This window comes from Mugil cephalus, chromosome 8 (assembly GCF_022458985.1).
Source record: "Mugil cephalus isolate CIBA_MC_2020 chromosome 8, CIBA_Mcephalus_1.1, whole genome shotgun sequence".
NCBI classification, from domain to species: Eukaryota; Metazoa; Chordata; class Actinopteri; order Mugiliformes; family Mugilidae; genus Mugil; species Mugil cephalus.
The window spans coordinates 24691300-24718331 of NC_061777.1; the positions used below are offsets into that span (position 1 = coordinate 24691300).

At 38.2% G+C, this 27032-nt stretch overlaps 3 protein-coding genes across 10 annotated transcripts in view; 2 read left to right on the forward strand and 1 right to left on the reverse strand.

Moving 5' to 3' along the window:
* Window positions 1-131: 131 nt before the first annotated feature.
* On the forward strand, window positions 132-1392 carry mrpl41 (mitochondrial ribosomal protein L41). Of its 2 annotated transcripts, none has more exons than XM_047590876.1 (2): window positions 132-264; window positions 789-1392. In XM_047590876.1, exons 1-2 carry the CDS (start codon window positions 135-137, stop codon window positions 1205-1207), a joined length of 549 nt encoding a protein of 182 aa, XP_047446832.1. In that variant the 5' UTR covers window positions 132-134; the 3' UTR covers window positions 1208-1392. The 2 variants fall into 2 exon arrangements, with proteins under 2 accessions (XP_047446832.1, XP_047446833.1); XM_047590877.1 differs by having other exon boundaries at window positions 175-264; window positions 793-1392.
* Window positions 1370-7512, reverse strand: dph7 (diphthamide biosynthesis 7). 2 transcript variants are annotated; one of them, XM_047590868.1, is made up of 10 exons: window positions 7481-7512; window positions 7047-7219; window positions 6106-6239; window positions 5936-6023; window positions 4926-5020; window positions 4688-4848; window positions 4424-4496; window positions 4269-4334; window positions 3982-4154; window positions 1370-3124 (listed from the first exon to the last, which is right to left on the reverse strand). In XM_047590868.1, exons 2-10 carry the CDS (start codon window positions 7176-7178, stop codon window positions 2724-2726), a joined length of 1323 nt encoding a protein of 440 aa, XP_047446824.1. In that variant the 5' UTR covers window positions 7179-7219; window positions 7481-7512; the 3' UTR covers window positions 1370-2723. The 2 variants fall into 2 exon arrangements, with proteins under 2 accessions (XP_047446824.1, XP_047446825.1); XM_047590869.1 differs by lacking the exon at window positions 7481-7512 and having other exon boundaries at window positions 4688-4845.
* A 317-nt stretch (window positions 7513-7829) lies between these two features.
* The window catches only part of sh3glb2a (SH3-domain GRB2-like endophilin B2a), a 30936-nt gene continuing 11733 nt past the window's right edge, over window positions 7830-27032 (forward strand). The window contains exons 1-10 of one of the 6 annotated variants that reach the window (XM_047590870.1): window positions 7830-8108; window positions 8580-8721; window positions 12123-12134; window positions 16555-16683; window positions 19088-19221; window positions 20106-20198; window positions 20314-20325; window positions 24161-24223; window positions 25376-25399; window positions 26428-26517. In XM_047590870.1, coding sequence (XP_047446826.1) covers window positions 8046-8108; window positions 8580-8721; window positions 12123-12134; window positions 16555-16683; window positions 19088-19221; window positions 20106-20198; window positions 20314-20325; window positions 24161-24223; window positions 25376-25399; window positions 26428-26517 — 762 coding nt within the window. In that variant the 5' untranslated portion in view covers window positions 7830-8045. The remainder of the gene's footprint in view (window positions 8109-8579; window positions 8722-12122; window positions 12135-16554; window positions 16684-19087; window positions 19222-20105; window positions 20199-20313; window positions 20326-24160; window positions 24224-25375; window positions 25400-26427; window positions 26518-27032) is intronic. The other 5 variants (XM_047590873.1, XM_047590872.1, XM_047590871.1 and 2 more) reach the window with 5 other exon arrangements.

Consider the following 27032-nt stretch of genomic DNA (forward strand, 5'->3'; position numbering starts at 1 on the left):
TTATAGTTGTACTTTTTTGAAACAATGTATACCCAGTGTTAATTTTGCCATTAAAAGGAAAATGTGTGCCTCGTTCCCACAATAACAATTTTATTTTGAAGGCTGAGTCATTTGCGTTTTTGGTGACTTGACGTATGTACGTACGTTTTAGTATCTCGTATTGTGATTGGTGGTTGTTTTTCTCTTTCAGCCTATCACTGAGCGTTTCATTCGGCAGTGAGGCACGTTACGTCCATTGGACTAATACTGGATTGTGGACTCAAGGTGAGATGAGTCGATTTTGTGTTCAAGATGATATCATACGTATGAATTAAACAATTTTGAAACGTAATTCTAATCTAGATTTATAAACTTTTTAAACGGCACGTGGACTTTTAGTGTAGGTCAATTAGCTTGTAAGCGGGCGACGCAACATTAAGCTAGCTAGTAAGCTAACCAGCTAAACCGACATCGCAGCTACGTTTTTTTAACCCAAGTTATAAATTACACGCTGGTTGTTGATAGCTTAACCGGTTTTATTTATGTGATGATCAGTTAAGGCTGACACATTTTAATAGATCCAGTAAAGGGTCAGTTAGCTAGATGTGAAATAAAATTAACCAAATTAAAGGTGTATTAACATGGATGTAAAACATTAGTCAGTTAAGGCAACAGTAGCAGCTGACAGCTGACATGCTGGTTACTTATTTATGTTGTATTTACATTGTAATAATAATAATAATAATAAAAAAACGTCTATTTAAAGCAATCTTTTATTTCTTCTCTGCATGTTGTCCCTGCCCTGGAAGAAAGTGGCAGCATGGGTGTGTTATCCACGCTGATGAGGGGACTCGTCCGAGGCGCTGACAGAATGTCTGAGTTCACCAGTAAGCGAGGATCAAACACTCATTATAAAGGCAGGGGATCAAGACCTGCTGGACTGAACCTTTCCAGCGGAAAATTCATAGCCATTCGAGCCATGATTCCTGAATTTGTGGTGCCTTCGTTGGAAGGATTTAAACTCAAACCGTACGTTTCATATCGTTCCCCAAGAGGGACGGAACCTCCAGTCACAGTACAAAGTCTGTTTGATGAGGCCGTGGCTCCTCAGATCAAGGCAGACTTTGAAGAGGGCAAATTCAGCAAAGACCAGCTGGAGAAGTATGGATTTGAGCCTACGCAGGAGGGGAAGCTCTTCAAGCTGTATCCCAAGAACTATGTGCGTTAATGATGGTCCCAGTGTGTGATGCATTTACCAAGAAATGACACTGCTGAGACTGAAAGCTGCAGATGAGCAGATAAGATGTAAAAGACACTGTCAATTACAATCTGCTTCTTCAAAGCAATTCTGTTTTTTGATAACAAAATAACTGTTAATACTGACAAAATAAATCGTCAAGTGTATAATCCATACTTCAGAAGTGCACATTTATGTTTCTAAAGATTGCATAAACAGTTTAAGCGGATCATCATTTACACATTAAAATGACTGATTTACAAAACCAAGGGTTCATTCGTGTTTGCTGCAGAAAAAAATCACATGTGGGCAGGAGATTTTGTATAACAACTAAATACAGAGGTGATGAAGTTGCTGGTAGTTACACGTTCCAAACTATTTGATTTTAAAGAAGTCTTCTCTTGTGTCCAAGCCGAGACATGAACAATGAACATACAATTCTCAGTGAAAATTTATTGGTGATAAACAAATTTAACTGGTAAATTTCCTAAGACATAATATGGAATTCTCATATGTTAAAGTACACTCACAGGCCAATTCTTTAGATACACTAATGAAAATGGATGCATCCTAATAAGAGGCCTGCTTTAAGTCCTCCCCTCATGACTATTGCAGTGTTCAGTTTATGTGAAAATGGCATCAGATGGTGGTAATTCAGCTTCATGATTATTCTGGAGAACTTTATATTGTGGTACTGTTAAACTGGATTGAATTTAACACAAAAGCATTTCTGTTATTAAGTCTAGCCCACTGATTAAGATGTGTTGGTAGAAGACGATTCAACAGTAATACAAACCACAGCTGAATCAGCTGCTCTGTTACTTGAAACAAATCCTAAATATCATAACTTCATGAAGATGAGAATGAGTGCAGACTTGTTATATAAGAATGCAATCGGCTTTACTAGTGTACCTAATAAATTGGCCAGTGGATGTTTATACACCTCATATTGTGTTTAAGCAGATACTGGCATAGCATTTTGCCTAGAAGTTATCAACCTTCAACCTGTGACTCTGGACTTAAATCAAACCCTTGAGCTCCCAACAATATAGTTGTGTAAAAAGCAAAAATTTGGATTGAGGACAAATTCACATATAATGCACAAATTCCCTATGCATCTGTGGATCTTCAAGCAAGGTGGTTTTGTCACACTCTAATATGTTTGTGTGTATGTATGTGTGTGTATATATATATACACACACACACACACACATATATATAAAAAAGGTGTTTCAGTTGTATTGCTACAGAACATACAGAGTATAAGGATTATAAATAATGTGTGCTTAAATTCAAGTTTATAAAAATAAGTGTCATTATGAAAATAAAGGGTTTTACTAATTGCATATTCTGTGATATGTTATTACAGAGTGTATGGGACAGTGACTGGAATAACTTCAAATCATGCCCATGTTGTAATTAGGTTGTTTATCATGCTTTACGTCGAGACGTGTTATAATTTGATAGGTAATTCTATAGTGTCATCTCAGGCAGTGCTCCAACTTGGTCAGGATTCCTGTTGAGCCTCATCTGGAGTCCAGTCCCAGCGCCACACATGGAGCATGTGGTCATAGAACGAACAGCTCGCCAGCAGACAAGACATGGAGGGAGCGTCCCCGTCAGGGTTGAGAGCAGAAACGGCAGCAGGGGTGGGAGAGGGCGCTGCAGTTCCCTCTGGTATGTATCTTCCGGCATCATCCTCCAGGGAAGTGTCAAAGCTGGCAGTGGGAGATTCATACTGAATCCTTAAGTGTCCTCCGCTCTCTGTGCGGCTTTCCTTTGGTTCTGTGGCGGGAGGGGAACAGGGAGCAGGGTCCTCCAGGGACACATTAGACCAGTCTGCTCCATATGCCAGGGAGTTGTGGAGGATATAAGAGGCTACAACAGGACACGCACCTTCACTGCCCTCTGAACAATGAAACAATTCAAATAACAGTGTTATTATAACAAAATACAGAAGAAACATTACTTGTATATCCCTTGAATATGCACAATGTGAGGTATACTTAGTTATACTAATGTAAAAATAATCATTTCCATCTGCAATGATAAAGGAACCTGGTGGATAAAGAGTAATTCTAATATTCATCTTCTTACTTTGGAATGAACATCTAGCCAGAGCCTGAATCAAGTAATTGATTCTAATTAATTAACAGAAACTTATATAATTTCAGGCATTTTTAAACATCACATTCTAGATATTCTCATGCCACGCACTTCTCATGTGCGAGAATTTTCAGCTGTCCTGTTTGGTGGTATTATAAATGGGATATTTATGGGTAGTTAAAGGTTGTTATTTGGCAAAACAACTTGTATTGTTATTATTTTTTGATAATATCTGTCAGGAATTGTTAGATGTTAATAGAAGTTGTGTGTAATTGTACTTGGATGTCAGATAGGATGGCAACTAATGACTAATCCCATATTTCTTGGGAATAAAATAAATAAATCTGCTACATGGTCAGGTTTGTTCTTGTTTGACAATTCACTCTGTGAAATGTAAGGAAATACTGAAGAAGTGTTCATAGTACTTTCATAGAGGCAACCCCAGCATTAATCAGTCAGCTGATGCGCATAGCTAATAAATGATTAAAATAGCTCCTGATTAGTTTGCTGTTGAGCAACTAATTGTTTCAGGACTCGGTCAAACTCATGTGGAAGGTGAAGCTGATGATTTGTAGCCAAGATAACCAACAAGCCATCACAGAAAAGAAAAAGTAAAGTGTTAAGAATCCAAAGTGGGTCCATCTGTCCTTCAAACCCACCTAATGCCTGCTGGCAGTGAAGGATATGGAAATCATTGTGCATGCAGGCTGCTAGCAGCAGGTGCTGATGGGCTGGATGCCACTTCAGCCTCCACACTCCGCCCCCCACATGATTCTCACTAAGGGGCTGCCGCATATTCCTGCCGTCCCACAGCAAAATCTGCTCATCGTAGCTGCAGAAGGAAGAGATCAGAATACAAACACATGACTGAACGAGTGAGAACAAAATGGTAATCATAATCAAATAATTCTCACACAATGCCAACAACTAAACACAAGACATTTACCTGCCTGTAGCCAGAATGTGTTCTCGATGTGGGTTGCTGTGAATGCTGCACACACCCATTGAGTGCCTTCAAAAGAAACCACCAGAATTAGTCACTGCAATTTAATAGAATGGATCATAACATAATAGCTGACATGCTAACAGTAATCTCATTACCTTTTACTGGTGAATGTGGGGCTGGAGGGACCAACCCTGAGATCCCAGCCTTTAAGTTTGCAGTCATCACCACCTGGGTAGAAAATTTGAAGTAATTCATAATGGGACGGACACCAAACCCAAAAACAAAACTGCTGCTGCCGATGTCGAGGCATGAAGAGGTGGAGCTCCAAATTAAATTTCTGATCAGTCTCCCCAAACACTAAAAGGCAGTCTTCCATCAACTCATGTGAAAGTGTGGCAGATAACAATATGAAAGGTTACCAGAATAAACCAGTTGTGTGTCCCAGTAGGAGAAAGCTGAAATCCAGGCCTCAAAGTCGTGGGCTTTCCACTGAGACAGAGCCATTAGAGCGCCTTCAGCGAGAGACAGCACACTGACGCAGCCTGCAGAGTCGCTGCAAACCACACGCACATCACTGCTGCTGACACAGGGGGACATTCATGTGAGTTTCATATGATAGTTGACATTTAACATTAGCTGTAGGTTTTCTGGTGTTACCTGTCCTTTCTTCCAGTGGACCAGTCTAATGACAGAGCCAGCCGTTCAGCTCCAACCTCCAAACTACTCAGAGCCTGCAGACTGCGACCCCCTTCCTACTGGATACACACATTCATGATGGGAGACTCCCACATCAAGCCCACAAGTTGCACCAAATCTAAATGAATGCACAGTGACAGTGAGAGCAAAATGGTCAACCTAGACTGATACATTTCAATGGCCAGTGAATTGATTATTTAGCATTTCTCTTAACTACTATAATATCACAATTAGTTGACACACAATAAGTACATCCCTCTACTCTAAACAGACATATGAGACACGCTACATGCTCATTTGCCAGTTCAATGTAATACAAATGAATGCAAAGGTGGCGATTCAACTGAATGATCGTTTTGGGAGATATAGTCCACTGACTAAAAATGTACTAGTACTATAAATCACAGACTCCAAAATGAAAACATAGCTCAAATAACAGCTCTCTCTGGTATTTGAAACAAATGATCAATGCCAGAGCCTTCATGAAGCTGAGATTTATAACAGGACTGTTGTATTAAAATGCATTTGTTTTCACTAATGTACCTAATGAAACTTGTGAATTTCTTTGTGTGCAATACAATTGAACACTGCAATTAAACCTACATATGCAAAACTTGAAATGTTTTTGAGTTTTGTGTCAATTCTCACTGAACACCTACGTTCAAACAGCAAAACATGACAGGGCAATTTATCATGTTTAATCCGTGCTGGTGGTTTGGAGTGCTTTCCATCTGATATAACAGAGAATTAAAAAAGCGATACAGTGCTTTCTGGTGTCATAATGTTAAGGTTTTTTTTTTTTAAGTTTTTATAAATCCCCACAGTCAAAGCACTGGTTTGATTTCCATAGGTCAACACTGTCACTTGTAAAAAAAAAAAAAAAAAAAACTCACACTGAATCTGATAAGTGGACATAAGTTACAAATGTAACATGTCAGTATCTTTCAGTCTTTTGATGCCACATTTCTCACCTGACTACCTGACAGTGTGTACAACTGCAGTTCCCCTGTAGCAGCTGCCATTCCTAGCAGTGCTTTCTCTGATACTGGAACATGGCACCTAGAGACATGGAAAACAATTAACAGGAAGGAAAAAAAGACCTCAACAACTACAGCTATTCTGGTCAAACCTGATTTCTCACCATTTCAAATCTAAAATGGCAGCTGTGTCCATGCGCTGCAGCTCAGTGAGTGGGGGGCTCATTGGTCCTTCTCGCTTAAATTCAAAAAGGTACAAACGGCCAGTTCGTGTCGGGGTAGCATCCTCTTCCCCTCCCTGCAATGACATATGGTGGACATCAAGAGAAGCATGAGTAGTGTAGCATAACATTACGATGAGCTTTAAGAACATCACAATTTGTCAAGTGAATGTCACTGATTATCTTGTTAACATGGCACCTGTCAGTGGGTGGTATGTCCTGGGTAGTAAGTGTCTAAATCAGGAAAAATAGGCCAATGGAGAGTTTGTAAGTGGCTTTGAAAGGGGCCAAAAAAAGTGATGACCATCTGACGATCTCCACAATTGCAGCTTTTGTTAGGTGTTCCCAGTCTACAGTGGTCAGTACTGATCAAAAGCGGTCAAAAGAAGGAAAAGTGGGGGAACTGGCACAAGGACAATTGTCTACAGCACATTGAAATACAAAAATGAAAGCAAGTTGTAAATCCTCTGGTTCCAATAACATATATCAGTATGTGTAACAACGTTGTCTAGAGTAACAGTAGTGATCCATTTTATTTATTTTTGCTGGTTTCTCACCAATCATTTAAACAAGATACGGAGAACATGGATATCAACTCCTCAAGTATGCATTTAATTTGAAAATCTGCATCAACTAAACAGAATATCAAATGAAATATACATTAATGACAATGCACTGAAAGGAAACAGTGTTTCCATGCATACAATAATATACTACAACAGATTCTGTTTAGACTGATTTACACCAACTGGAATCACCGACCCCTCTTCTTTTGGAATAAACCAAGAATGGAGACGGAGTAGATCAGCGATAGTCAGTATGGTTTTGTTACTTCGAAAGGTAATGTGGATGTGTCAGGAAAGGCTATACGTGTGTAATCTTACCTCTCTCTGTAGTTGATAGGTGCCGCAGGCCAGGATGTCATGGCTCGAGGGAACGGGACACCACTCTACCGTGTCAGCACTCAGCTCCGTGTCAAACACCTGTAGACTGCGGGTCCTCGACTTCCAAGCCATGGCCGCCTGCTCTGCATAACGTACCTTTGCTGGGCCAGTAGCTAAAGGAATGTAAAATAAAAAATAAGTAAAAACCACGTGAAGTCAGCTACGGCAGTTAAGTAGTACGTTGGCAGAGATAGCTAACTGTCACGAGCTAACTAGATAATCTTCTGTTTAACAGCTAGCTAGCAAGCTATGATTAACTCAGTGCAGTCTCACAAGTGCGCTTACACTCACAGTGAATAAATTAAATGTATAAATTGTTATTTTTGTTTCAGGATTAATATCGTTAGAGCAAAACCATTATCAACAAAACTCACACGTGTGCCAGCCCTGACGCGAGATGACGCTCCGTGCGTGATTCCGTCATCATCACTGCAGTACGTAGTGGAGCCTTCAGGTACCACAGACAAAGAACAAAAACATTCACTCTGGACAGGCACTAGTGATAAAAAAAAAATGGGATGCGAGTCACTTGGAAAAAAGGCCTGCAGTGTGAATCGCATGCTTTGTTTTGATGTTTTCGTCTTTCTTAAGAGTATAATAGTGGTTGTTGTCCATGTCTTTTCTTATCTGATGCATTCGTTACAGTTAAAATGGCGACATCTGTTGGTCAAAACATGTATATTTAATTCGTGGATATTTAAAAAAAAAAAAAAAACACATAGCAATTAAATAGGTTACTTCTAGTATCATTTACGCGGTGTAAGTGGTTACATTTAATAATAAAACTCTACGTCTTTTTTTTGTGGAGTGATGCTTTTTACGTAACAAGGCCCCGTCTGTTACGATCACGTGATGTTTGGCGTGTGCCATAACGTTTAACCTGCTTGTGTGGAGCACTCTTATTATTTTCAGTGTGGAAAAATTCACCAGCTAGCAGATATGGACTTCAACGTAAAGAAATTAGCCTCTGGAGCCGGTCTGTTTTTCACACGCGCCGTCCAGGTAATTAAAGATCCGCGTTATGGAGCTACAAAGTAACTATCTGGCTCTTGCTGACGCTTCCTTTCATTTTTTGACAGCCAGCTGTTACTGCTGTGCTAAATGATGCAGTCAAAACTTATCAACAATCGGTCTTGGCCGTAGTTTAGGCCGTTTTTATTCATGAACATGACTGCATAAAATGTTTGAAGTGGCAGGAGTGTTGCTAGCCTCTATCTGTCAGAGCATGCTAATGCTAGCTCGTATTAATTATTGATTTAGCCGAAAGAGGTTATCAAATGAGAATGCATCAGCTTTAATGTATTTGGATATGTTTCAGGAGGACAGGGAAGGTCGTGGACCCTCCATGACCCTCAGCAAATCCTACTGATCCATTAGTTAGATTCTTTTCTAATAATCGGTTAAAACCCCAGACAGTGTTATAGTGGTTAACCTGTGTTCGTTTGTTTGTTTTATCCGTGGGGTCTGACTCAGTTCACCGAGGAGAAGTTGGGCCAGGCGGAGAAAACCGAGTTGGACGCTCACTTTGAGAACCTGATGAGCCGCGCAGACTGCACCAAGCACTGGACGGAGAAAATCTACAGGCAGACGGAGATCCTGCTGCAGCCCAACCCAAGTACGACACCCATGTCATTAGAGGTGGAAAGAGTAGACTGCATAGTATCTGGGCTGTCTTTTTGTTTTTGTTTTTGTTTTTTAGACGAATATTAAAGCAATTATTCACAGCTCATATGCTGTATAGACTATTAATAATACTTTAATGAAAATATGACTTTTTAAAGAATTTCCAGAATATTTTATTTACATATCATATAATTTCCCCCTAACAATATATCATTCTATTATATATCATTAATATTATAAAGACAATAACAGAATTATGAAAAAAAAGTGGTCCCAGTCCTAAATAAATTAGGAAGTTATTTGCAAGTCTAAATGTTAATCCAGTTGATGAATTACAGTCTGGATGAACGGTCAGGCTGGCTGTGGCATCTACAAGGCTGCTAGTTGACAACCAAATGAAATTACGAAGCTATCCCTACCTTCCTCTGAGAGTTCATTATCTATATACTTTTTTGTTCACATAATACAGAGGATAAACATCAGATTTATTATTTATATTATATGTAATTCATATAATTTACAAGATATTACTCAGAGTTTGTCTTTGTTATTATTGTACACATTTATTGTGTATTAGTAATATAATATGTACAATAATATAAGAAACCTTAACTGACAGCATGTAAAATGAAATATGAAATGACGTAACAGACCAATGCACCGCAGGACTGTCAATTTTACTGTGAAAAAATGTATTTATTTTACAGTTTATATCTGGCATAACTCACTCATGTTATTCCTAGCCTTTTATTTACAGTGTACAATCAGACAATAATGTCATACAAAACAGTAATTTAGTGCATGCACATCATACAGTATTGCAGTAATAACACAGTAGGCCATACAGTACTTGAGTAAGCAGGACTACACTGGTGAAACGGCACGTCAGGGCCCTATTCCTAAGCATGTCTACTCCTTAGTCAACTGCAAGTATTTGTGACTTGTTAAGATGTATATTTCCTCACATTCAAATGAAAATACTTTATATATTCTTCTTAGTTAAGTATTCAAGAACATCCTACGCATCTGTGAAGATTGTAAGTCATAGATATAACATCTTAGAAGTTGACAGTTGAACAGGGATATTTCATATTTGGGAATTGCATTGGGTCAGTTAATCCTGTAAAACCTTCTTAGTGTCGTTCCAACAATTCATCCATTCTAATCGCTACAAAATAGAGTCGTTTGCTCACACACCGGTTGTTTAACTTCAGTTAACTTTTAACGCATGTCCCGAGGGCAGACAGCCTCATTTGTCTAACACGTCCTGTCCTTCTCGCCCTGAGTTCGTTTGCAGGAGGATAATCAAGGAGAAAAGAACATTTCTTTTTTTTTATCTTTCAATGTTTGTAGACAATGGAGGAAAAGTAAATGTTACGTGTACATTCACTGTTTCCCACCTAAAGGCAATGAATATACATCCTTGACGTCCAACAAATGTGATGGAATGTTGTTGTCACATTGCTGCCGATTAGCAGAATAGCCGTCACTGAAATTGGCTGCGAGAATGCGTCTCGTGTTTCCTCTTATTTGTGCCCACGCACACACTATAATTTAAAAGGGGACCCACATAAAATATTGACGCACAACACAACTACTGGTCCTCGAATCTCCACAGGGTGATAAAATTTCAATTTGTTGTAGAAAGGCTGAAACATGCACAAATGTCATGGCAAGAATTTATCCTTTTGAACTACTTTTGAGTTTATTATACTTCTCATTCATTAGGAGTTGGTGAGTTTGTGCAGTTATAATCCACTGCCATTTAAGAATAACAGTTTGCAGTTACAGCTGACAAAGAGATGGTGTGTTGCTTTGTGTGAACAGTGTTTACACATTTTAAAAGACACATATCTGACTGTACACTGTGGCAGAACTCTGCCTGGCTGTGACGTGATGGGTTTAGATTTAGACTTTGGCTGTGGTTCAGTCAATACTCCTATTCATATGCCCATCTGTTACTGGTGAAACCTGTGGTGTGTCTCAGACAGTTGCTAACACACCACTGGACTTCAGGTGTACAGCAGCTTCAATAGAATACACATTCAGACCAGCCACCACAGCACACAACCACTGCATGTAGTCACTGTTGTGTGCATTAAGACAAATGTGTCACAAAAACAACCAAAGCACAACCACTGGTTAATTATTCAGTGACTACTGTGTCACTCTTATGATAGCAGAGATAATCACAGGTACAATCTGTCTATGAGGAGTTCAGTGAGAGAGAACCTGCTCCTCTAGTTTTCCTAGTAAATCTAAGGGTTGGTAGACAGCAGACAGCCTGCAGCCCACATCAAGCACTTTCAATATTTCACTCACTTGCCAGTTTATTAGGTACCTTAGTGAGAATGAATGTATTCAAATGTAAAAGTCTGGCAATGGCATTAGATTCTCCTTCATAACTGTTATAATGTTCGGTGTACGTTGAAACGTTTTCAGAAAGCTGGTCTTTCAACTGTATGAGACCTTTAGAGGATGTAGTTTGAGGTGCTGTATATATCAGTGATGATGTTCATCTGTTTTGTAATTACACGGTTTTACGTACAGTTATCCTGAGCAGTTGGATCTTTTGGCAACAATAGCCATGCATTGTATAGTTAGTCTTTTCACTTACAGTTATCCAGTATAGTTGTATATATCAGATCCCACGTCTTCTGTTTATATATTCTGTAGTGTAATTTCTGTAGAAAGTAGTGTGGCAGTAGTGGTAGAATTAGTTTTTGTCAGTGTCTTGTCGGAATACACGTAGCACAGTGGGACTAAGACAAACTGTAATTCAGACTTTTGTATGTATCGTCATTAACATATCATGAAGTGACAATAAGCACAACTTGAATCCTGAATCAAACACAAGTATTACTTAATAACTTATTAGTTAAATAAAGTTAAACACTGCCACAAACTACCTGCTCTAAAATTCATGCAGTTGAACAAGCACCTCCTTATGCTATTTCAGTGTTATCTTAGAATGCATTTGATTTCACTTGTGTACCTAATGAGCTGACAAGTGTGTGTACAACTCAGCCTTTCTACATGAGTCAGAGGAAGTACAAATGCTTCCAATATTGTGAGGTAACCCAAATGTTGTCCCCAAGTGAAATTCTTGCTGTGACCTTCTGGGGACTAAAACATACCCTCATAGTGATAATAACAGGAATAACTCTGATGAATAAATAATACTCTTGTCTGAATATTCAGCCTTGCACAGTAACTTTCCTTTAATAACTTCACACCAAATTCAGCTGTGAAAAATTATGTAAGAGTTCAGTGTCAAAGACATTCTTCAAAATGTAGATTATTAGGATCATTTGTAGATTTATAATGATATGGTATTACATATGGGAGAATAGGGGGCTCTAACTTGTGACTTTTTGATTCTCCATGCCACAGTTGACCATACTGGTGAGTATTCTGCCTCCGTACTCCGTGCCCTGCTGTGGAAACCTTTCATGCCTTTGAATTCTTAGTCGAGAGAAGTAGTCGATAAACAGGACCAAATGTTCTTTGGTGTCAAAGTAAGCTATAAAACACATCTTTCATTCTCAGAGTGTCAGTGTGACTCAGGTTCTGATCAACAGCAGGACTTTTAAAGAAGGGTGTCATCATATTCTTGCACAGCTGTGCTAATTGAATGTTTGAGTCCTGCTCCATAAATGTAACCTCTATTTCCCTGGCTTCATTCACACGGTATATTCTGTTATGGAGAGTTTGTTTTTCCGTCTTCACCCTGCTATAAAACCAAACTTCAAAGATAAAAGAGGATCTGTTACTGGTTTGGCTTGTCAGGTTTGAGCGTTATGTCCTGGAGCAGCCTGAGCGTGACATGCATCGAAGAGACTGTGGAACCCACGCACTTCTTACCTTTTATAAGTCAACACAGCAAGCAAAAGATAATTAATATCACATAACAACAAAGGCTCCAATTGCTTTGTTGCTTTCACTAAGTTCAAGAAACCTTAAACATGGTCTTTAAGATGAAAGCTGGCCACAGACACAAAAACGTGTGCAATAAATTAAAAAATGTTTATGAAAAGCCTCAAAGTAGGAGATATTGGTTAAAGATGTTGACTGAAGAGACATTTGATTCTACATATTTGAATGAAATAAATAAAATAATAGCAGACAAAACATTACTTCAGAATCTTAATAAAAATTGTACTACCACCAGTGCAAATGATATGACACCGTATGCTTGATGCTGTAGGACACTGTTCGCAGATTGCTCCTGACACATAAACTGACTTCTGCTCACAAAATTTGCACCATTCGTATTTTAAAGGTGTTATTAAAAGTTGTACTGACTTCTATTTTTTCAAAACGTTTATTCAGATATATTCAGACGTAGGACGTCAATTTGTAAATCTCACGTAAAAGCCAACATAATGTCAACAGAAAAGCACACCTGTGATGATTATATGTCACAGGCTGATAAACTCTCCATAGTGGATGACTAGTGATGAAAGCCAGTGGAAGAGCTGCTAATTCAGAAACAAGGCCAGATTTCAGCTTTGACATTTGGCTCCTCGTTTTTACCATTTTCACACTCATTATGGCATTTTCACATACTCCTCGTGTCATCTCTTACTTCATTTCTCCAGATTCATATAGTAATCGGTGTTAGTGAGTAGTGATGTGTGTGTTTGTGGAGTACTAAACTATTTTTTTTAGTTTTCCTGTACGTAGTTTGCAGGCTGCTGGGTTTTATTTTGATATACAGAGTTTTCCACAAATACAGATGACTTGTTATCCAGCTGTGTCAGTAATAAGGATACATGTCAAGGGGGCTGTTTTATTTGATCAATGAATTTCACAGATGTTTCCCTCCTGAAAAAACACCAAACTGGAGCTAGTTTGACACATATATATTTTTCCTTGTGGAGCTTTTTGCCTAAATGTATTTTCTCATTAGAGTCGTCGTGTAATTGTGGAAAACATGTTTAAGTATATTGTACAGAAATTAGGCTTGGGTGGTGTTGTCAATTATTTCAGTATATGATTTTCAGAATTATTTTTGATAGGGCCTGACTGGCCGCCATGCTTTGTGAATGTGAGATCCTGCTGTTGAGATCTGTTCTTTTTAGTTTCACTAAACAGGATGGGTGCACTTAAAAGACAGCCTCTAGTACTGCCTCATAAGGCCACCTTCTTGGCTGGGGTGGGAAATATACAGCGTCGTGTTGGAACAGGTTAAATCAGCCAGGGGAGGGGTTTGAGGGACTTTGACATGGGCCAAATGTTGATGGGTAGGCAGTTGGACAGAGCACCTCCAAAACGGCAACTGATGGAACTGGTGACAGGGTCGTAGGTAGCCAAGGCTAACTGGTGCAGGTAGTTTGTGAAGGCAGGCCCATGTGATCCAAAACAATAGACGAGCTACTGTAGCTTGGGTGTCAGAACTTACAGCTTGTTTTATATTGAGCTGTGTAGCTGCAGACCAGTCTGTGTGTCCATGCTGACCCCTGTCCACTAAAGATAATCCAATGGCCAAGTGAGCATCAGGTGGCCGAGTCTGATGAACGAAGTTTTTGTTACATCGTGTCGACATCCGGGCACCTATGCATCACTTAGCTGGGCACGTTATAGCACCAGAATGCAAGGATTCCCTTTGCTGTTGCAATGGGTGCATTGAGATCATTGACCTGTTGGTGGTTTTAATGTTGTGGCTGATCAGTGTCTTTTGCGGTTACCAGTTACAAGTTTTGAATGGTAACTAAGTCAGTAGGTTTCCAATGTTTTTCTTCGGGGATGGAGCCCTGCATCACTGTTTGTCAAACCTCGCAACAGTAACATGGGAAGTTGGGACTCAACAAAGAGTCTGTAGACTAATCAAAAGGCCATTCAATCATGTAATAATTTAGCAAGTATTAAGAGGAAAAATCACATTCAAGGATGGTTTGGTATGAAAACAAGGTCACCACCCAAGCCTAATCAAAACTCAGGTTAGTTTTAATCGTATTTGACATATGATAAGGTTTGGATTTCAAATACTTCTAATGTTGGCTCCATCTCAATGTAATGTTTATTACAGTTTGTGGACAAAATAACAGAAACCTTACAAACATTTCTCCTCAGACTTTCAGAAGCATTGCTTCAAATCTGTGTTGTTGGTTTTTTTTTTAAATGCAGACTGTCTTTTTGAAGAAATCCTTTATGTCTTTTATTCATTTATTGTGAAGGTCGTCTTGTGGCATCTGTCACTTGTTATTCCACTTGTTCAGTATTGCAAGGTACTCATGTTATTTTGTCCACCTGGGTTTTTCTGTACAAGTAAAAGTTTCATTCATTCAAAACAACGTTTCATTTACAGATGCTGCAACTGGATAAAGAACCCTCTCATGTACTGATTAAATAATTACTACACCCAAAAATGATTTCATGTAAAGTGTAATGCCTCATGGTCAAAGTTTTTCCTTGCAACGCATTGTTTAAACCAATGGCCTGTTACACCTTGGAAAGGGTTATTTTGTGCAAGGATGTGAGGTGTTTGCCAAAGTCATTCTGTTAATGCTCTCCTGCTGCATTGTCATTGGCTACCAGTTTGCAGTGACTTATCAGGAGAGACCTTTTCATCAGGTAATCCAGAACTAGAAAGTAGAACATAGGAAGTAGAAAGTAGATCACGTGTTATGTTTAAATACAAAAGTGATTATGTGAGTTGTGCTTAAACATTTCCCCCACTACAAATATTTTGCTTTCTTTTTGCAAATAGGTCTAGATACAAATAAATACCTCAACTGCTGAACATAAGCTATCCAGCAACTGTATATACATTTAAAATGGTGCTTTGTAAAATGCTAAACATCACACTCCGTGCAGTGTTGCCAAATCTTGTATGACTACTTAATCCATTATTAGCTACTTGATTAATAATTAATGTATTGTTTGAAATATGCCAAAATGCCCATCCACTATGTACTGAGTTTATAAATCAATCAATAGGTACACAAATTGAAACAACAGACTTTCACTAAATCCCCTTCAGAACTGTTCTAATGTTCAGTTAATGTTGAAACAGCAGGTGGTAATTCAACTTGATGATCATTTTGGAGGAAGTAGTTTGTGGTGCTGTTAAACTGGATTGAATTAAACACTAAAGTGTTTCCGGTATTTAGCCTAGTCCGCTGACTGAAATAGGCTAATGTGTGAAATGTGTCCGTACAACACAGTACAGTTCAATAGCACTACAAACCACAGCCTCCAAACTGAAAATACAGTTGAATTAATATCAGCTATTTTAAACAAATGCTGAATATCATAATGCATTCATTTTCACTGCTGTTCCTAATTTTTTGGGAATGATTTCACCCAGCAGAACCTGGAACAGCTACGAGACTGAAATCATGCTTTCATTAAATGTGCACATTTACTGCAGTACAGTATAGCCTTTTAACAGTGTGCTTTATAGTCACGTATAGGTACTTTTATTGTATGTAATAATGTTTGAGACCTATCACCAGTTTCTAAAGTCTTACAGGCAGGTAGTCGAACAGTGTTTTTCCTTAACCAGGATACACACCTCATGAAGTAATATCCAAAATTCAATTATATTTCTGTCTTTACCGTCTTAAATAAATAAGCAGCGGCTTCTCGTGTCATTGGCTCTACTCCTCCCTGCACACTCAGTAATTCTGTTTTACCGCTATGCTGAGTAGGGTGTCCTTGTTAGCTTTCATATCATCTACAGTGGTTGAAATACATTCAAGTTGTTCTTTTTGGGTATACTTTTCATTTAATCAGTGTGAGGGGTAATACTGAACTAAAACTTTAAAGTACTTGTTTTGTGCGTGTCATGAATTAAACTCTTCTTTGAATTTCTCTGCAGGTGCTAGAATTGAAGAGTTTTTTTATGAAAAGTTGGACATGAAGGCTCCTTCCAGGCTTACCAACGGGGAGCTGCTGGGCCAATATATGCAGGATGCAGCAAAAGAATTTGGGGCTGCTACTCCATATGGTGAGTATGGAGCCACCTTAAAACAGTAAATCCAACCCCACATTATGACGTGATTTAGACGCCATGTCGGTATCAGAACTGCATTTGGATCAGGAAAAAAAATGCACATCAGCACATTTGTGTGCTCTTTTGAAATGTCATTAAATTGGTCAAGTTGGTCCACATTTCATTTTTTCTTCACCTTAATCAGGTTCAGAATTAAATCCACCCACACCCTCCTACCATCTCAAACTGGCTTTCAAATAGCTGCAGACAATTCTTCTGTCTGCAAAAAATAAAGAGATTAGCCGTGCTAATGTATGTGCTGCTGTCAGGTCTGCTATGATACTGTATACCTCAATACAACAAAACATGTGTAGCTATTGTATCAGACTGCATTTATTTTATTTAGGTGTACCCAGTTAATACAAGTAAGCTAACAACTGTTCACATACAGTCCACACAATAGATCATAAAAATGTTTCAATATTTAGTGTGTCTTTATAGACCCCTTCTTTCCAAATTCAGTCAGGCATTTTGGTTGTTAATTCTTTGGTCATGACTGCCATTTATGAGCAATTACTCTCAAATCTCCTGTCGTTTCATAAAAAAAAGGGAGCATGATTTGTTGTGTGAGATGTGTCTGCAGACAAACCATGGATTCGCATGCTGGAGGCAACTGAAACCAATGCGCAAAACACAAATAGCTATGGGCTAAGTTTTTCTTATTTTTTTTCCTTGTTCTGGGAATAAGCTAACTGCCTGAAATACCAGTTAGTCATCCGATGGAGGTGGCATACATAGAAGGAAATTAAGTAGTTTGCAGTGAAAATCCCAAAGTGTTATTACATAGCACGCTATTCTCCCTCACCTTCACCCCACATAGCACAGGAATAGCACATGTCAGGCCAGTAAATCAGATCCAGCTCCCTCTGTGGACCTCTAAGGATCAATACTGCTTTGAATGAGCTTATCTGCACCCTGTGTTCTGGTGCAGTGTCAGTAGTCAGGGCATCCGTAAAGATGTCACAAGGGAAATCCATAGTTCAATAACCCAATAAAAGAATCAGATTTATGCAAGCGTTTGGCAGCACTAGTGGTAGCTTGTCTTCTTTATGACCTCTACAGGGATTCTTTGGAGTTTCTATCCCAGAATGTGTCTATTGATATGCTGTCTCTTATAATTTCATTTAATTGTGAACTATTTTCTGTAGGCAAGACTCTGTTCTTACTCTCATCTGTGAAAGTCTGATCACCATAAAGATTGAAAATCATTGCCATCTTCATTATACAGCTAAACAACATCCTCAGTGAAGTGTCGGCAGTTTGAGGCAGAGTTGTAAGAGGTGTATTCACACAAACTACAAAAATACACTTCATACTCAGCACTTGCTAATTTAGATGGAAAATGAATGCTCACCATACATAACCTTCACTATGTTAATCAATGGATCACAATGCAGCTAATGCATTCCACACTACATTAGTGATGTTGGCATGATGTGACAGTCAGAACAATATTCGCCCTCCTCCGACGAGCAGCATGCTACCAAGAAAAAGTTTCTGCCCGTGTTGATTCAAAGCTCAAAAGCGGAGCAAGCATTATCCTACATACAGAAATGAATCCTACATAGAGAAATATATCTAACATTTAACAATTCTCTTCTTTATCCAAAGGTCACTTTGTCCTCACAGCTTTCATTAGTACTGCTTTCAGTTGAATAAATGGTACTTGTGAAAAAGGGGTTGTGGATAATTTATAGGTCAGGCTTTTATCATGTGTGAAACGAGTCGCTCTGAATAATCAATTGAATGTGAACACATACTTTTTCTGGTTTTTTTGTTTTGTTTTGTTTTTTACTACAGATAAAAATAATTGAAAGAACAGAAATTGCACCAGTGTAACTAAAAAATAAATAATTTTATTAAGAATGTTTCATACAATCAAATGTACAGCATCTGCCCTCTTTTATCAATCTACAAGTGATGAGTGACATCATTTCCAACTTAAATGCTAGCAGTAGTTTGTATCTTATGGCCACAGTACAAACATATAAATTCTGAGGTCTCATTCTATCAGGAACTCCAGATTCATTTTAACACATTTACTTTGTGCTGTGGTCCCAGATCTACAGCAGCGCAAACTTCAGGAAAACTCCACGTTTGCTGCTTTCTTAGCCCATAGTGTCCATACTGCATTTTAAAAAGTTAACATGTACAATGTGGCGTCACACAGATTCACAATAACTCACTAAGTGGACTGTTTTGGTGATGCCGCCCTGCATCTTGAGAGTATCTTCACAACCAACATAGTAAATTTAAATTTCAGTCTTGAACAGCAGATCGGCCTTATGTGTGATCAAGGGTTTGTATATACAAACTGTAAACGTGTTCAAGTTTTTTTGATTTCTTCCCGTTCTTGCAGGAAGCACTTTAATCAAGGTGGGGGACTGTGAGAGAAGATTAGGAGCAGCAGAGAGAGATTTCCTTCAGACATCAGCCATTAGTTTTCTTACCCCTCTCAGGAACTTTCTGGAAGGAGACTGGAGGACCATTTCTGTGAGTCTGCAACAACACATCCACCCTACTACTATGCTTAAAATGGCCATTCATAAAGCCCACATAGATCATCATAAGTGTTTCAGAAAATGGCAAGATATATTTTTGATAGTTAACACTTTTATAACCATAAACTGAGCAGATATGTCAGTGACCGTTACGCGTTTAAGATATTTGTGCATTATACCATGTATGCATTGTCTCAACAAATGTTAGGCTCTGTATTAGAAGTTTTGTAGGTTGGAACAACACTTAGCTGCACAATACGAGTTGGTAATAATACACAGATAGTCAGCATAGAGTGAAGCTGAATTTAAAGAGATCACATATATGGACTTATGGAATAATAAAATAAAACCAGATTAGATTAAAGTAAAATAAAAAGTGTCAAAAAAACTGACAGAATTAGTATCATGAGCAAGTATACAGAAATAGTTGTCAAAACAGTGTCTGAGGTTGTTTGATCAGTTGCATAGCAACAGCAGCATGGATCATGTGATGGCATGGTTTAAAAAGTAAAAGTTTTAAAAGTACATTCATCTCTGTGTATTTAAACTTCTGACCACTGCTATGTGGATATATTAGTGAAATCCATCCGACTAATAGATCTACACTGCAGACCTTACACTGTATAGTATAGATGCACCTTTAAAGATGTGATTACCCAACATTCTGCACTGCATATAACAGAATATTTAAAAAATACTGCTTTTTTCAGTGTACGGTACAAATCCTCAGTGAGCAGTCAAGCTGTTTATCTGTCAAGATGTGGTATTGGCCACAAGGGGTCAGCATGGTTGTTTCCAGTGACTGTACTGCATGTTGTACATGTTGCCATCACCCTCCACTAAGCTTAACTGCTCATTGGTTGTGTCATTTTGTAGAAAGAACGACGTCTTCTGGAAAATCTTCGCTTGGACCTGGACGCTTGTAAAGCACGTGTGAAAAAGGCGAAGACGGCTGAAGCCAAGGCCGCAGTGAGTCCCTCGCCACATTCGCCTCCTTACACTCATTCAGACAAATATCATGATGACTTTTGCTGGTGCTGACATTAACTATGACTAATTCTCTGTATATTCACAACCTTTGCAGTGTGAGGGTGAAGTGAGTATAACAAATATTTCTTGATGCACACTTGAGTTGATTTTCCCTGCCTGACTTGGTTTTATGTACTTTTCATCATTCCTCATAGAACTACCACTATCATTAGCAAAAAAAAAAAGCAAAACACTGCAACCGTTTATCCCCTTTTATCCCCTTACGTAAGTTTTTGAGATTCGGATTTATCTTTCCCTGCTAACTGAATATATTAAATGCAGACAACTGTGATTGGCTGATTTATGAAGAAAAACATGGGGCAAACAGATGGCCCATTCAAAACTCACTAAATACTACTAATGTTCTCTTTTAAACATATTGCACCTGTTTCAACTCATCTGAAGTTTTTCTTGAAAAGTTACACAACGTACAAAACGTCTAGTCTAAATTCAGATAAATATGATTTAGGTTGACAGCTGAACTATGTAGCTGTTAACCTAACCTTGTTTTTGGCTTGCATGCATGCACTTCACATTGTGCTGCCTTGTTCTGATTAATGCTGATGTTTTCATTGAACATGATATGATAAGTATGTCAATGCAGGATTGCGTGTGAGAGTGACCAGGGCTTCATTTTTTATGTGTCTGTCTTTGTTCTATGCACTGGAGCTTTTGGCAGATATTAATGGAACAGAAATATTGTGCGCAAATACATTTGGACTTGCAAGCCAGGAAAAATATTTAAACTGTGTCCTACTAATTCTTGAGCCTTCAAACTGATAGTACAGCAGGTGGCTGTGCATTTCAGAGGTTTAGACATAAGACATAAGTCTAACCTCCTCTTACATCTTTATAAATTCTGAACAAAAACCGTTAGGTTTATGGTTTATGCTACATTACCGCAAACCAAGCCCTAATTTGTCATGTTGCTTTTACCATTTCACCATGACTCGGGAAGCTCCTTCTGCTGTCTTGTTTTATAATTGACAGAATAAAAAAAGTCTGGCTTTTATCAAGATTTCGTTTTCAGTATGGTGATAAAAAACTGAAAGTCTACACACAACTGAAAAAGGCAGACTTTTGCAACCTGTGGGCATGTCAGCATGTGCATGATAAATCTCACTTGATAGACCTTAAAGCTAAATATATTACTGACTTTCCAGGTATTAGTCAGGTCAGTGAATTAGTCACTGGTTTCAGTGATGTCTTAGAGGTTGTTTACAAACAGTTGCATTGTCGCACGGTGTTGCATCATCTCTCTGCACCTTTCTTTTATGAGTTCAGACACACCTAATGTGAAAGTATGTTGCCAAAGCAGTAATTTATGTTGAGTAGTGGTAACAACGGCTGACACAAAGGGGAAATTCCAGCTTTCGGGTCCATTAAATTCTGCTGGTTTTGTGTTTAAGCAGTGAAGCGTCAATGAATTACTCATAAAACAAACAAGCAAATTCAAACACTGACAATGAAACAATGAACTGGCATCTGGCGCTGTCGTAAGCATATTATATCATATAAAAGAGGCATACAAGAGATTCAGGGAAACTTTCTACTGCTAATGCAGAACCTCTCTTAGTATATACAGAATAAAGAAGAAGTTAAATTTCAACAGATGCTAGATCTACTCAGCGTGGTTATATTACAAAGTTCAATCCTAATTTTATTACATGCTAATTTCCTCTAAGTCAGTGTCTGTTTCTCCATCTTCTTCTTCTTCTCTCTGCTACTTAATGTCGTTGAGTGTTTTCCTTTCCTCTTTTCGATAATGGCATTTATATTGAATGCAGTGGAACTGTGGGTGACACTTACCAAACTGAAAGTGACAAAGTTCATACAAAGGAAAACACTCCATGAGCTTTAGCTGGTGTGGGCCGACCCAGCGTTGCCCCTGTTGTCTCCACAAAGTCTAATTGGCTGAATCATAACACAAAGGTTGGCCTGTTGTCCAAGTGGGTATTTTGTGGTGACGTTTAATGACGTTTAATGACGGTTGATGACGGTTTAACCATCAAGACATTTGCGCAGTTGGCTTTAACTGCCAGCCACATCTACCAACCCAGTGATTGGCAGGGCAACATCTGTGACATAAAACTGTCCTTTCAAATACTATGTTGCACATTTATTTAACAAATTTAAACTAAAAGAAAAGGGGCAAAGAAAATAAAATTCAAGTTCCTGTTTTGCAGACTTGGAAAATAAGAGACATACACTTTGAATGGAATATATAGATATATAGACAGATATAAATTAGATAAAGATACATTGGTAACACTTTCTATGAAGCTTGTATTTATAATGCTCTATGAATGCACTCATAATGTTTTATAAGGTGTCTATAAAGCATTATAATGGTCATTATTACCATCTATACATATTCACAAGTCGTTATAACTAACTTCATGATGCATTATGACAACTGGTTATGAATGATTATAATTTTAATCTGAATAGTGCATTATAAATATGTCAATATCTGCCTAGTCACTTGTTAGTTTTATAATGCATCATAACTACTTTGCTTTGCTAAATGTGTATAGTGATGCATAATGACTTTTGACTTCGCCTACAGTGCTTTATGTCTGTAATTATAAGTATATGTAATAAAGTTATAATAATGTATACATCTCCCTACAGCACACTGTTATAAACAGCTATGCAATATCATAAGTGCTATTTGTCAGCGCTAAGTAAAGTGACAAGAATATGACACTATTATTAACAGATATAAGTTACTATGAGTAATTAAAAGGTGCAATGAACTAAGTCCTGAGTCTGGCATCTTTACCCCATATGCACAGTGTTAATATCATAGGTGTTATTTGTCAGCTTTAGGTAAATTAGAGCAAATGAAATGCCTGGACAGTAAAGACAAAAGGAATGCATTTAGTTCACTTTATTTTCATTTAAACCAACACACATAATCAGAATGATTATCAACGCTCTGAGCACATTACACAAACACATGAAACAGGCCACAAAAGTGGCACGGCGTGGTCCTAGAGATGTGGATCTTAAAAGTGCCTTTGGGTTGGTGACGTGATTCAGGGTCAGAGGTCAGGAGATGGTTTGACAGCAACTACAAGAAGAACAGAGGCAAATCTTTACTGCTCTAGCTGGGTTTGCTTTTTTATGCAGAAAGGTTTGATTGAAAACACATAAGCAGATAAGCCTTATAAAACATTATGAGTGTAATCATAGGGCATTATAAATACAACCTTCATAGAAAGTGTTACCGATACATTTTAATTGTCTGTCACTAATACTACAGTTAGATTACACTGTTACTCATCGAGATTGTGGTTGTAATTCTGCCGTGTTTTTCTGATTGTTTGCCTGCATTTGTTGGAGTCATTCTAGATTAACCTCCCGAGACCCTGTGTCAGTTTATTCTGCTTCATTTAGACCTGTTGTCCTCTTAAGTGGACGCTTTAGTCTGCTATCTATAGGTAGCAAAGGGTCAATACAGTTGGGGTAAGAACATAATAGTGGGCTGATTCGTTCTACAGCTGATCACCAGACAAAATCTGATACAAAACCTCATCAAATGTTATGGCTGAAATGTGCTTATGTGTCATGTTTGCAGTTCTGTTTTTGCTCAGCCATGTTCAGGAATCGAAATAAATAGTTATCTAATTTCTTAAACACTCATGAATTTATTGTATTACACAGAAAAATATGTATTTTTGTATTACACAAAAAAAATGTGTCCACATTTAAAAAAAGAAAAAAAAAAACCTTGTTCAAAGATGATGATTATTTGTCGTAGTTCTTAGGTCCTACTAATCCCAAATACACTGAAGAAATTAAAAATGCATATTAAACAAGAGCTCGGGCCCCAGCAAGTTAAGTACAGCCATGTGTACAATAGGACAAATGTTCAATAACTCTAATATTTTTTGTAGATGGCTCCAGATTTTCAGGAAACCAGACCCCGCAACTATGTGCTGTCTGCCAGTGCCTCTGCGGTAAGGACACATTGCTGCTTTACTAAAACAAATTGAACATGTGCGTATACCCCACTAAAAACAATGTAACCGGGTCATGTTTCGGTTCCTTGGGGTCACTGAATTAGCTCTTAGATAGCACAAATTATGACCAATGCACAAGTCACTGGCTAGTAGTGGTGTGTGGCAATACAGTACGGCCTTTGTCTGTATCTATAATTCATTAATGTTTAACAGAGGGTGTTTCCACCTGAACAGAGTGGTGATTATGGGCTTAGAGTTTATATACCTAACCTATGCGTCATGACTTGTGTGATTGAAAATACACACCACACCACTGATAACAGGCTTCCGGCACAATTTTGTTGGTCATGAACTTGTTTCAGTTTATATGTACTTTTTATTGCTTCATGGCATCTTTAACCCATTTAGGTGACATTTATTAAGCTTTCCATTTGATGGATCACACTTTGTTCTATGTGCATGAAAAAAAAAAAAAATATTAAGAACTTAACACCAGGATGAATAACAGTGTGCAACAACCATCTGACTTTTGAGAGCCACACCCATTTCACCTTGCTGTGTGTCTGTGTTGTTGCACCACACCAAACAGTGACATCGCCAGACACCGATGTCTTAAAGTACTCCTGTACATCACTTAAACGAATAGAAGTCAGGCAAAACCAGATTTGTGTTAAATTACTCATTAAATGCCAAAGATACACAAATGTAAAGTTAATAAACAATATCATGGCAATGTATATGTATTATGGACACTGGAAGCACTACCAAAATTGAGACATGAGAATGGGAATAAGGGTGAAGGTAGTTGAACTGGAGTCAGAGGACATTTTCTGGGGGATGTGTGCTGGAGGTTCGTCTACTGTTTTAATGACTTATCTCATTAAAAAAAGTGAACACATCGTCAGACTGAATAATAGAGCAGCAATGAAATGGAAAACATCAGTATGGAGATTACTCACAACAATCCTAAAACCAAGCTTTACAACCAAAATATATTCTATACACCTTAAACTTAGACAATGAATAGAATATATATTTCATGACTGAGCTTTATAACCACTACATCACACTGGTCAAAGCTTTCTTGATATTGTTTGTGTTGACTTGCACTTTCCTTTTCTTGTTTTGCTTTATGATTTGGCCTGTCAGCTTTGGACTGAGGAAGTGGAGAAAGTAAGTACTGGGGCTTTGGTTGGCAATCTTATATCTGTATAAAATGTAGACAAAGGCTGAACAATATGGAAAAAAGTTCATATCTCGATATTCATGTCAGATATCACGATATTGATACGATATGACTACGGGTTCCGTGAAAACCAAGCATTTTCAGAAAAATACAAATATCATTATACAAAAAAAAAAATGTGTAAAGTGCAGTTTTATTTTTAAGAACTCACTGCCAGTCATCCACATTAACATAAAATACGAATAGATAAATTATGTACATGCATTATGCGATGGTGTTGTTTCAGGTGGTGAAACATGTTTGTTGTGCTACCTTGCTTCGTCGCATTTTTTTCTAAGCACGACCTGCACAATACATCGCTCGTCACTCGCCTCACTCGTTAACATCGTCCTTTCTGAATCCAAAATACTTTCAAATAATGGAGGATGATTTATGTTTTGGCACCAAGTCAGATTCCGCACCACCAGCGGCCGCATCATGTTCTGCACTCATTTTCTTTCTGTCTTTTTAATTTCCCCGCTGTGTCTGTAGCGTATCTCCGTCTCCCTCACCCCCGCCCTCATATGTTTGTCAATGGTTGGCTTCTGCTGTCAATCACAGCAAGTATGAAATAAGGTTTGTGATTGGCTGGCCTTGGCGGGCATAGCATTCAAGGGCAATCGTAAAAATTATGTTTGTTGTGACTGCGAGAGCTGTGCATGCGGGGCGAGCGCGGGGAAATCTATATCGTCGCTTTTTCCGATATTAATATCTTAAATGTTCATATCGAGATATAGATACGATAACGACATATCGTTCAGCCCTAATATAGACCACATTAGCAATTAAAGAATTCAAAGCAACTTAAAGTAAATTATCCACCACGAATTAAAAGTGTGTCTGTGTACCAACCACAACATGTAGTCTGTCACATTATTTTATTATTTTTCCATGTGTTAATGGATTTAAGTCTAAATTTAGATTTGTGCAGGACTGTCATGGAAAAATACCATTAATATTATACTTATAATTGCAGGCTGAACATGAGCTCCGCGTTGCCCAGACGGAGTTTGATCGCCAAGGAGAGGTCACACGGTTGCTTTTGGAGGGCATCAGTAGTACACATGTATGTGAGCTGCTCATACTGCCCCCACTCCTCACATCCACAAAACAACCTTTTATTTTGTATAGAGTTATAGACTTGATATAAATTATCCAATGTAGTTGTTCTTATACATTTTAGTATCTTGTCACTTTAACAAAGTCTTATTAAAGCTGGGGAGGCTACAGTGCAACCTTCGGTGACATGTATCATGAGACTAACAAGCTTTTAACAAGCTCTTTGCCTGTAATAAAATTTTTACTACAGTTTACTGCAGTGAATTCTTTGATAAGAATCATGATCCTCTTTAGATGTGTGGATGTTTAAATCCCAATGAGTTCATGTGATAACAAATCACTTCTAATGAAATACAAACTGGCTTTGTGTGCTCATATTTATTTATGTTGTGAACAGGTCTTGTGACATTCATATTATATTCCAATATATTCCAAATTGCTGTATACAGTGTGGTAACCAAATGATTACAAATTCATTGTAAGTCCCCAACTCCCACAAAACCCCACCTGATCTGGCATTGA

Coding starts and splice junctions, on each gene's coding strand:
- mrpl41 (XM_047590876.1), top strand. CDS start 135: ATGTACGTACGTTTTAGTATCTCGTATTGTGATTGGTGGTTGTTTTTC. Junction 265..788: donor TACTGGATTGTGGACTCAAG/GTGAGATGAGTC, acceptor CTGCCCTGGAAG/AAAGTGGCAGCATGGGTGTG.
- dph7 (XM_047590868.1), bottom strand. CDS start 7,178: ATGGCTTGGAAGTCGAGGACCCGCAGTCTACAGGTGTTTGACACGGAG. Junction 4,335..4,423: donor CCCACATTCACCAGTAAAAG/GTAATGAGATTA, acceptor TTTCTTTTGAAG/GCACTCAATGGGTGTGTGCA. Junction 4,155..4,268: donor CACATTCTGGCTACAGGCAG/GTAAATGTCTTG, acceptor TTCCTTCTGCAG/CTACGATGAGCAGATTTTGC.